Here is a 12,564-nt window from a genome sequence, read left to right as displayed (position 1 = left end):
CTTAAAGTTAAATAGTATAAATATAAATAAAATGTTTGTGTGGAGCCTCACTGCCTGCTTCATTTTTGTTTTCGTTTGTTGGAGTTTTTTTGTTTTTAGCTGTTAGTTAAAATAGTATGAATTAATATCAAGGGGAGAGTAATGCTGGTACTGATGCACAAATGCCATATTTCCTTCACATAAGCAGCACAATATTTACATTATTTACAGCATTTCCAAGCTATGCTAAACCATACAGAGAGACTATTTAATGCAGTTAGAAGCAGAAAGTAAAAGGAAACTTCACACCACTGTACAGGTCACATATTCTGTATTAACTCACTTATCATATGTTTGCCTATTTGCAGTAATCGGTGAATATGTTTCAGTGTAGAATTGAGAAAGAGAGACACTTACTTTATTTAGTTTATCTTTGTCACTGGGTATGTCTCCGGAACTCCTTAACCTACATAAATGGGGAACCAGTGTTGTATTTTAAGAAGTAAGTTGGTCAAATCACTTGGTAGACTTCTGCAGTCTTGAGGCTAGTGGTAGCCCCCAAGGTCCTTATGGGTATAGGTCTGTCAAGTGAAGAGGAAAGAAGCATTGTTAGTAGGTGTTAAGAAACTGAGAAAAATATCACTCAGTCTTCAAATACTATTGAAATACACCAAGACCACACATACTCATTGTCTGTAGCTGGGCAACTATCATAAATTCACACCTGGTACAACTTATGTGGCTTCTTTGAAAAGGGAGGGAAGGCCTGAGGGTGGGTACTGGCAAAGTGGAAATAGCCCATTGGCTAAGTTGCCTTTTAACTCCTATGATGTCCATCATATCCTCGTAAAGGAAGCTGCAAAGTCTGCACTAGGAAAAAGTAGTCATGATATCTGTGCTTGGTGTGTACTTCATCTTTTGCTATATCCCAGCTACATACTTGCTGCACATTATGACACTAAAAGTATGAAGACCATATCATCTCCTGGACCACCTTTCTCATTTCCTCATTACAGTTTGAACCATGCTTTTCTCTATGTATCTCTCTTTCTTCTAATTTTTGCCCTCTAATTATTAAACCTTGGACAATGAAGACTGACCATTGTCACCTGCCTTTCATTCTGCACTGAAACCAGGAAACTCAGATCTACTACCTTGACTTTCCTTAACCTTTCATTCCTTATACAGCATGTACCTTGCACTCACTCTCATATCCAGTCATTTCAGCAGCAGTTTCCTAACTCTACATATCAGTAGAATACTCAGACTCTAATATAATTACATAATTCTCGCCTTTACTAGATCATAACATATACTACATGCAAATAATTTAGTACAAACTTTTTAAGCAGTTTCTGCCTTCTCTTTAGATTGTAATAATTTTAGTTCATGTTAACAAATGATGCTTATATTTCTGTCTTGTCTGTTTCACAGTTTTGTTCTCATATGTACTGTACTGTTGAATTTTTTGTTTGGAGCTTTTCTCCCCGGACCTCCGCTGAAAACAGGCTATCAACCCAGTCAGACTATCCCGGTAAACAATTGTAAAATAAAAATAAATACATTATATATAGCTTCATCACAGGTACTGTCTTTCCGTATCTGTATTTATTCTACATTATTTCTGGATCCACTGAAGCATTCCATTGACTCCCTTTCTTGCCAGGTAATACCATGTCCTATTCACCATAAGAATCTGCAGTTTAAGTACCATCTAGCACTGCCCGGCCTTGCTACTATGTTCATCATTGTAAGGCTCCGGCTCAAAGCTCTCATTCCTGAAATACTATTCAGTGAAATGGCACTTCACTCAACAAACATGCAAAATGCAATAAGCAGCTCTCTGTCCTCCACATATCCACAGTCAGTGGCACACAACAGTGTTCTTCTTTTGTTTTGTAATAACGAATGTTGTTACATCACTGGAACAGGGTATGCCTCAGATGTTTAAGGTTGTTACATCATGGGAACACGGATATTTCTGTGACTTCACAGAAATGGACAAAGGGTTAATATGTTATACTTCATGAGAACTGATAAATTGTTACCCAGCAACTATGACTGCTTGCTCTTACAAGATCAGCTATTCCTGGAGATAAAATGCATAGTACAGATAAAATGCATAGTACAGCATGAGGAAAGTATGCAGTGGGAGCATCATGCAAGCAGCCATGCAGGTTTATGCCCTCACCAGCTTTCTGTCAGTGAGGGCATGTACATGGTGTATTCCTAAAGCCTAGCCAGGGGGATGAGTTACTCACATCACCATGAGGGCCAACAGTGCAAGTATATGTTGCTTTTCATTTGCTAACAGTTATCAGCATAGTGAGCCAATAGCCTGCCCAAATATGTTCACCACAATGCTGCCCTTCTTCTGAAGGCCTGAGACTGTATGTGTCCTAGTCCTCCTTGGGATGGACCTACCTATCTTCCCCTGTCAGCAAACAAAACATGGGTTACTTGGGCCTTAGTAATGACTTTATCCTTCTGTATCACCAAAGTGGTTACAGAGATCAAGTTTAAGAGAGATGTCTTATAAGATATTACTATAAATACCGGTGACACTATTTAGATGTCAGCTGCAGTGCACAGGACCTAGGGAAATCTGTAGCAACAGGATGTTGAAGAAAGGTTTTGTATGAGACCACACTATGAAGAAAGGAGCAAATCCATTTCATTTTTTTTTTTACAGAATGATACTTTATGGGAGAGTTACAGAATATATGACAATATTTGTGGAAATTTAGAAAGTGACCAAAAAACATCTAGGATATGTTAGTGCTAAACAATATCAGGAAAAGTAAACCGTGACTTGCTGGTGACAATGTTCACTATTTTTTATGTTCACGAAGTTTTCTGTGAAAGCAGATTAGATGGAGATGTTATCTACAATATGGTAGTAAAAGAATATTGAAATAAAAAAGTGCTGAAAATGTGAATAAGGTCAAAAGTCAAAATTAAATAATTCCTAGATAATTAAGAAATGTAGAAACGTACTGGAGTTGACAGAAGTTTACAAAAATAAAAGAAACCTGGGATGAAGAAGTGCATTCCAGTTTAATTTATATACATGTAATTTACAGTGCAGAAATGTAATATATTTAATATATTTGATTCTGACGTTTTGTCAGTATTGCATAAGATACAGAGGGATCAAAGTTTAACCTAATCAACAAGGGAGCAGTGTGTTTAGTACAATGAAAAGGATGTTAGAAGTCAACAGAATGGAATAAAGCTCTATCATTTTACCTAGACCCTGTCCTGTGATCAGAAAAACCTTCTATTGGAATTCCTGAACATTATCTCATCTCCTTTAGCATGACATCCATAATGGATGAGTATATTCAAATAGTGTGCTGCATTTGTATTTCAGCAGCAGACTATCACTTTTCTGAGAGGACAGCAGCCAGGTATGCATAAAACAAGTGTAATGTTGGCACGCTTATATTCAGGAATTCATAAGTCATTTCAGATGTTTTTGAGGTTTGAAATTGGTCTGTGACTCACCGGCCTAAAGAAGATGCCCTATGCTGACCGTCTAAAAAAACTCCACCTATACCCTGTCGCATATCGTCTACCCAGAGGCGATCTCTGCTTAACATACAAGGCCATGTCAAACCCAGAGCTGTTGGACATGCTACACTTAAAGAAATCCCAATCCCTCAGAGACGCATGCTCCAGGGATCTAAACCTTGCCATCGCAATGAACAAAACATGCTGGAGGGATAGGTTCCTGACCCAGAGACTCCACAGACTCTGGAATAGACTGCCCATACATGTCAAGCAGGAGCGCTTCTTTGGCCCTGTTCAAAAGGAACCTTGACGATTGTATGGGAGATAGGAAATTCACCCCGGGGATCACGTCAGTCGCCCTGCTAGACAGGTGTCCAGGGAAGTAAATACTGTGGGAAGAAATAGCCAGAGAATTGTTATGGCTAGGCTTGTATAGGCCCTAGGGCCAATAGCCTAGTACCAACCTAGGAACCTATGATATATATTAGTGACAATGATGTTAATACCTGCGTAATTATAATACAAATATGCAAGATTTGGCAGTTCTCTTTGAGAAGTGTAAACTTCCGCACCATTAACATATCACTAAGAAAGATAAAGTCATAATTTTATTGCTAAAAATTAATGTATTATATTGCTAGGACATTTCTTTTGAGTATTATGCATACTGTATATAGAAGGTAACTCTAGCGAAAATCAGAACTTTGCCTGCCTTATTCTATTAACTTCAAAAAGCATCTGAAGATCAGTAGCTTTACTGATGAAAATATGAAGGAATTCTTTTAGATAGAGGAATATATAATCATTAACTGCAATGATATGGGACCACTGATTGAGTATGGTCAGTTCTGCTATAACTGAGTAAGAACTCAGATGACAGAAAGATACCTGTGTAGGTGAGGTTAATAATCTCTTTTTGAATACTGAAATTCTATTGTCCATATGAAATTTTTGAGTGGTATGAAAAGTTATATTGTGAATGCTGCAATAATGTGCATGCTGTAGGTATATTTTGGAAAGCCACTGCCAGCCTTAATTGTTCAGTTATTAATGAGAAAGATGTACTCACACTAGAAAATCCCAATTTTTCTTTCATCATTTGTTGACACAGTAGCATTTTATTTTTATTTGTCTGTAGAGGAGTGATTGTATTATTTTGTGGTCACCATTGAAGAGCATAAAGAAATGTACCACACAAATCATACTACAGATGGCAGAATTCTGTTATTTTCTTTTGTTTTATTTTTTTAACTATGTAAATATCTAAAGTGGCTTGGGAGCACTGAGGTTGCTAAATAGCATGCTCAGACTCGTACAACCAGTAAGTGAAAAACTAAATAAATAAATGGATCCTATGCTGCACATATTTAAACTTATTGCACATTTGACGTAGTCAGCCATCATACCTGTCAACTGCTTAGGACAAGAGATTTGGACAAATCTACAAATAATGGGGGGACAAAGGCCCAAAAAATGGACACCTTTTAAATATTGCTCTTACAAACTTAGTTAATAGAACGACAAGTTTTGCATTAGCATGAATTTTCTGAAGAATATGAAGTCTGAAACTCAAATGTCTGCCATTATTTTCTGCCTTCAGTCCTCAGTGATTTGCCAGCGATTTGCCTGGAAACTACAAGTTTTAGGAGAGACAGATCAAAGATATGAAGCAAAAATCTGGACAGTGAGAGGTATGTCATTGTAGTGTCTGCTAAATCCTAAAATCTCTTTAGCTATAGCCGTACACAACAAAGCATGTCATCCCATGATGAATCCAGGAGAATAAAACTGATTTCTAGTGCTAAGTGCAATTAGTTGCCATATACAGAGGAGATACATACCAGGTTGATCCTCTTTCTCTATGCTTATCTTCTCTAGATTCTTACTTTTGGTTAGACCAAAATGCTCATAGTTAAACCCTGCACTAGGTAAAACTATCAGGGTCATTTGTTACCAAGCATGGTTTAATGGTCATGTGCTTTTAGATCAGATTATGTCATCGTTTTGCTGAATATTCTTTATAGTATAATTTACTCCAGTAAGTTAAAATGTATAAAAACTATGACACAGTAAAAGTGTTCAGATTCTGGTGTATGTGTATGTAAATATATTGTTTGTGAAAGAAATTTCTGTTTGCGTACTTACAGAATTGCAAGTAATCTATAAACTTTTAGAATTATAGTTTCTGCGGCATTTGTGTTGTTGGCTTTATTGTAGTATATTAAAATATCTCTATTTACCCTTTAGGAACTGGAAAAAGTCTTATATTAAAGGAGCAAATAAAGTGCAATTTTACATTTTGAGGCATCAACAACTCACTTTTAACACACAATTTCATCAACCAGTCTATACCTTTTATAGAGAATAGCAACTTTTTTTTCTAAAATCCTTAGAGAGTTCATAGTGCTTATCACACTAACATATGCATGGAAAATCCACTGTGCAGATATGCCCAATGCTTGTGCAAAATAAATAAAAGATTAATGTAGCAGCCCAATGCAGAATTGCTGTGTTTGTAGGAGACAGCGACTTCAGATTTGCAAGTGTTCTTTTTCTGTCACATGTATCATGTGTCTTTGAAACATGGTCCATACATTCATACATATAAAAGTACAAAACGTGAGATGCACACTCAGGCACATTCATCTTACACAGGTGGTAAGGAAGAGAGGAATTCAGTGAATTCTGTAAATCAGTAAAAAATGCTCTTAACAATTAAAACAGTCTTCTTAATATGCATAGTAATTTGAACAACATTTTTGCAAACCTTTTCATTAGCAGTATTTAATTAGATGGCACATTTTGTGTATGCTCAACATGCACAGTGTGAGTTCAATACCTTATTGTTTGTTTGTGTCTTTCGGCTTTTCCCGGTTAGGGGTCGCCACAGCGGAAATCTGGTCCGCTAATGATTGGCAGTAGATTTTTACGTGCTGGCTTGCCGGGCCTAACGCACAACCTTCAATGAAGGAACAATTGTCAAAAAAGCTGAACATTTTGTCTGTGATTTAAGGTGGCTGAATGTTCACATGTAATGGCCTCTAGACATTCAGATGTAGCTATAACAAATTCAGAATGTTATGCTGATTTTCTTTGTCTCTCTCCTCTGTTTCTATAATCACCTTGTGAATATCTTCTTTAATACGAGCTAGTCATTTATTGCACCTGCATTCCACTTAAATATTAGCTGTTAAGCGGTCTTTTAGCATTTGAATCTGGGATGATTTTCATTGCAAAATCTCAATTTTTTATTTGTAATAATTGATGTAAAGTTTTTATTTTGAAGAGATGTTATTGATGTTTTATACTTTAAGTTCATTAAAGACTGAGGTTTTGAAAAGTAATGAGTAAAATGCTTGCTTAATTTAAATTGTGAATCTGTCTGTTAAGAAATGCATTAGGGGTAGGAGATGCATAAGACATATTAATTGACAGACAGGAACTGCTGTCTCTGAGGTTGATACAAGTAATTTATTACTTTAGAAATGAATGCCACCTCCAGAATGTGCTTCATTAATTTCAAATTTAGTTTTAATTTCAAGCTGTTGCCCCTTGAGAAGAATAAGATGGAAAATTATGTTTGAAGAACAGATTTTTTTTTTGTTCTCAAGAAACAGTACATTTTAACTATTTAACTTAGTATTTTGCAGTGTTTTGTGGTTTAATAGTATTTAGATTGCAGTATTATTTAACACATTCTTCTCTCATTTTAGCGTACGTTTCAGATGAAATGAAAGCTGCTGTACTCGCTGATGAAGAAATCGAACCTGATGATGCTGTTGACAGTGAGCCTTCGATCAAGTTTATGTGCGCTGAAACAGAATTTAACAAAGAATGCCATAGTTACCAGAACTCTCCAGTTGCAGAATTCTCAAGTCATGAAATGGACAGCGAGTCACATATCAGTGAGGCAAGTGATCGAATGGCAGACTTTGAAAACAGTTCTATTAAAAATGAAGAGGAGAATAAAGAAGTTGCAGTGCCACTTGAGGAAGCTGCAGTGACTGATAGCTTAGAGCAAATGAAAGCAGTATACAATAATTTTCTTTCCAACTCTTATTGGTCGAACCTGAGTTTGAATCTCCAGCAGTCCGCTGCAGAAAAGAACCATGGCAGTAGCAGTAGCAGCAGCAGCAGTAGTAGTAGTTGTGGTAGTGGTAGTTTTGACTGGCACCAGACGGCAATGGCAAAAACACTGCAGCAAGTCTCTCAGAGTAGACTCCTTCCAGAGCCAAGTCTTTTTAGCACAGTTCAGTTGTACAGGCAAAGCAGTAAGCTGTATGGGTCAATATTTTCAGGGGCTAGTAAATTCCGTTGCAAAGATTGCAGTGCTGCTTATGACACTTTGGTCGAACTAACTGTGCACATGAATGAAACAGGACATTACAGAGACGATAACCATGAGACTGATAATAACAATCCAAAAAAATGGTCAAAACCTCGTAAAAGATCTCTGCTTGAAATGGAAGGCAAAGAGGATGCACAAAAAGTTCTGAAATGTATGTACTGTGGTCATTCATTTGAGTCTCTGCAAGATCTCAGTGTTCACATGATTAAGACAAAACACTACCAAAAAGTGCCTCTCAAAGAACCAGTTACACCAGTAACACCAAAAATTATTTCTGGTACTAAAAAGAAGGTCTGTGTGGAGTTTGATTTACCAAGCTCACCAGACTCCACAGGTGGAACACCAAAACCAACCCTTTCAGACTCAGCAGATAGTCTTCAGAAGTCATCAAATCCCTATATTACTGCTAACAATCGCTATGGTCATCAAAATGGAGCCAGCTACGCTTGGCACTTTGAGGCAAGGAAATCTCAGATTCTTAAATGCATGGAGTGTGGAAGTTCCCATGACACATTGCAGGAACTCACAGCCCATATGATGGTGACAGGGCATTTCATAAAAGTTACCAACTCTGCACTGAAAAAGGGGAAGCCTGTTGCTGAATCACCAGCAGTACAAGTTACTGTCACGCCTCTTGTCGAGGACAAAGTGCAGTCGGTACCCCTGGCTGCAACAACCTTCACATCACCCTCAAGCACACCTTCAAGTGTATCACCAAAAATGAGAACAGAAGTGCCAAAGGAGAAAGAAAAAGATAAACTAACTTCTGAGGATGTGCCTAGAGAAAAGGAAAAGTCACTTGATGAAGAAGATGAAAAATTTGATACCACCTCAAAGTACCACTATTTAACAGAACACGATCTAGAAGAGAGCCCCAAAGGGGGACTAGATATCTTAAAATCATTAGAAAACACAGTGACATCTGCAATTAATAAGGCACAAAATGGCACACCTACCTGGGGTGGCTATCCCAGTATTCATGCTGCATACCAGCTTCCAAGCATGATGAAATTATCATTAGGCTCACCTGGGAAAGCTGTACCTTTGAAGTCTATGTTTGGAAGTACAGAAATGATTTCTCCAACAAAAAGTCAGCCATTAATTTCACCACCCAGCAATCCAGCATCCCCGGTTCCCAAAAATAATTTCCATGCTATGGAAGAGCTGGTAAAAAAAGTTAGTGAAAAGGTGGCAAAAGTTGAAGAAAAAATGAAAGAACCAGAAGAAAAAATATCCCAACAAAAATGCTCAACCCCATCCCCATGTAACAGTGAACCTAGTGATCCAATTAAGTTTGATTCCACTTTGGATGATGGTTATAAAAGTCAGGAACATAGCCCTGCCGTTTTACAAAGTACCATTGCAAACAGCCCTGTGAAAGAATTAGTGGAAAATGACACGGATCATAGAAAGCCATCGCCAACTAATGTGAGCAGCACAGCTATCATTACTGACCATCCTCCTGAGCAGCCATTTGTAAATCCTTTAAGCGCATTACAGTCTGTCATGAATATCCATCTTGGAAAGGCTGCAAAGCCATCCTTGCCCACTATGGACCCCATGAGTATGCTGTTCAAAATGAGTAACAGTTTAGCTGAAAAGGCTGCTGTGGCTGCTCCACCTTTTCAGGTGAAAAAAGCAGACCACTTGGACCGCTATTTCTATCAGGTTAGCAATGATCAGCCTATAGATTTAACGAAGGGAAAGAGTGACAAAAGCTGCTCTTTGGGTTCTCCACTTTTGTCACCTACATCAACATCATCTGTTTCTTCTCTGTCTACAGTCACAACAACAAAGACATCTGCAGTTGTGTCATTTATGTCCAATTCCCCTCTGCGTGAGAATGCCTTGTCAGATATATCTGATATGCTGAAAAATCTGACAGAAAGTCATGCATCAAAGTCCTCTACACCAACCAGCATATCTGAGAAATCTGACATCGATGGCACCACATTAGAAGAACCAGAAGAGACTACACCAGCTCAGAAAAGGAAGGGGCGACAATCAAACTGGAATCCACAGCATTTACTTATTTTGCAGGCACAGTTTGCAGCCAGTTTGCGTCAGACATCAGAGGGAAAGTACGTAATGTCAGACCTAAGCCCACAGGAAAGAATGCACATTTCCAGGTTTACAGGACTTTCCATGACAACAATTAGTCACTGGCTGGCAAATGTAAAGTACCAGCTTCGAAGGACAGGTGGAACAAAATTTCTTAAAAACTTGGACACTGGTCATCCAGTGTTCTTTTGCAATGACTGTGCTTCACAAATTAGAACTCCATCTACATACATAAGTCACCTTGAGTCACATCTAGGTTTCAGGTTAAGAGACTTGTCAAAGCTTTCCAGTGAACACATTAACAGTCAAATAGCACAAACAAAGTCACCATCAGAAAAATCGGTGGCTTCATCTCCAGATGAAGAGACTGGAACTTCTTACCAGTGCAAACTGTGTAATCGAACTTTTGCTAGTAAGCATGCTGTTAAACTTCATCTTAGCAAAACACATGGGAAATCCCCAGAGGACCATCTTCTGTATGTTACAGAATTAGAAAAACAATAGCATTTGGTTTTGATTAGAACTATTGTTCGCTTTGAGGGACACTGTCAAAGAAGCCTTAAAGCTACTGTTTCATTCTTTTTTTGGGTTTTTTTGGCACACATTTAAGCTTAACACCAGAGTAATATTCTGGCTAGAACTGTTTTGTATACCTGTACAGTCTTTAACAGAGGTGCATAATCAGCTGTTGTTACTGATAGAATATGAAGGTTGAATAATGCAGTGGTAAGTGTCTGGAACTTTGTGTAAATTGGATTTAGTTGCTGTGCATCCATGGGATGCAGAAAGCTGCATGCATTAAAAGACCATTTAGTTAAGCATTTATATTGGACTCTGGTGCACTTTTTGTGTGATCAAAGTGTGCTGGTCTGTATTAGCCTTTGATCTTTAGCCCTCTGAGTACTGTTGAAGCACTTCTATATTCATTTTGAAAAATGTTACTATGTTAATATTCTTACTGGCTGGAAGTCATATTTAAGAATGCTGAGCCTCTGTTTTATTAGCCAGGGAATATCCTTTATGCCTTGGTGTTCTGGAGTCTAATTTCACTTTAAAATTTTAAATGTATATCTTGTATAAAGTTGTAGAATCTCAGTGAGACTATACTTCAGTTGATGGTAATGTCATTATTTTGTTATTTTATGGAAGGAATGTGTCAATAAGGTAGACATGCTGCTGATACAAGTCATGTCTTTATAATGTATATTTCTGTGTAAGAATATAGATTGCCAGCGTCAGCAGTGTAAATTATGCAAAGTTATGACAAATACAATGTATAAAATATTCAACCTGTATTATTAACGATGGTATGACCATTTATTATCCATGGAAATATATGGATCCTTAAAATGTACATATTTATTACCTGCTATGTTCATTTCACAGTTTATTTTGAACACCTTGAACAATATGACTTACAGATACCAGTACAATACATTTCTATAACTTCTGAATGTGTTTTTTTTTTCATATTGTAACTTTTACAACTATTTGAAAAAATGTTTGACAGAACTATTAAATTCAGTGCTCAAAGGGTTAAACTATTGCAACTTGTACTGTATTTCCTAAACACTGAAAAGAAAAACCTTATAAAAGGGTTTATAAGTTCCTGCAAAAGTTGTTAGGCATTCTGTGATATTACTTCATTCACTTATTTATAAGCAATCTTGGTTGTTATTTTCATTGTAGAATGCCTTTTTTATTCCAATTGGTAACTTTTTTTTGTTCTGTCTAATTATTCTCCCATGATTCCATCCTGCTGCTTTATCTTTAGGCATATAAAAGGTAACCCGTGGTTACCAGCACACTGAGCAATTCTGTTTGTCTCCATTTTTGGCAGTTAATTTGCAGAGGTAACTGACAGCTGACACCCTATGAGAATCTATGTATAAATATTGGCATGTAAACAGCACAGACACTGTAATGCACTCTGTGCCCTGTTTTTGTGTTGACAAAGAAGCACCATTATATGACTCTTCATATTACCTTTTTTTCTACAACATTAAAATGTCTTTTTGCTATGATTTTGTGTTTCCTTCAGAATTTTATTTTTCAAAAGTGAAAAAGGTAATAAGCGACCTAAACTGAAATTGCATTTTATTTATTTATAACAGAGCCTCTTTATCCTGTACATATAGGCTATTAAATGTTTCATATTTGTTTTTAAACAGGTGATGGTAAAACTTCATATTTAAAGTACAGGTTAAAAACATGCTTATTTGCCATATAAAAACCCATCTTAAGAGTCTGTTTTTATAGCAATAAAACATCAGTTAGGCTGCATATTGTAATAAAGCAACTAGTGTTATTGTTTATTGCAGGATAATATGGTTCAGATTGCATCTGTGAATTTTATTTATATATGTATGCAGAGGATGAAGTTTTCCTGTTCCTGCATACTTTCTGTGTTATGTATGTCAACATTTCCATCCTTCAAGAGAGAATTATACAGTTATCATTTAAGAAAACATTCTACAGGTCTGTTTCTATGTTATGGTCCTCATTTCTTGAAGATATTAGAAGAAATGTGACTGTCAAGACCACTGGACTGCTGGCTGTGTAACCAGTTGAACTATGAACTGGTGTAGATCATCTGTAATAGGAACTAATAAAATAATTTCCCTACATTGGTACTGCAAATCACATGGCATAAACATAGTGAT

General features: G+C 36.9%; 1 protein-coding gene across 2 annotated transcripts in view; it reads left to right on the top strand.

Annotated features, from left to right (window-relative positions):
• The window catches only part of TSHZ3 (teashirt zinc finger homeobox 3), a 354,142-nt gene extending 342,217 nt beyond the window's left edge, over window positions 1–11,925 (top strand). For both annotated transcript variants that reach the window (XM_044081676.1, XM_044081675.1), the window contains one exon: window positions 7,206–11,925. In XM_044081676.1, the coding sequence (XP_043937611.1) occupies window positions 7,206–10,405 (3,200 nt within the window). In that variant the 3' untranslated portion in view covers window positions 10,406–11,925. The remainder of the gene's footprint in view (window positions 1–7,205) is intronic.
• Window positions 11,926–12,564: the final 639 nt, after the last annotated feature.

Source organism: Protopterus annectens, chromosome 8.part1 (genome assembly GCF_019279795.1).
Source record: "Protopterus annectens isolate FY-2018-M chromosome 8.part1, PAN1.0, whole genome shotgun sequence".
Lineage (NCBI taxonomy): Eukaryota > Metazoa > Chordata > Ceratodontiformes > Protopteridae > Protopterus > Protopterus annectens.
The sequence above is the reverse complement of the archived record's forward strand: the minus strand, read 5'-3'. Positions and strand labels throughout refer to the sequence as shown.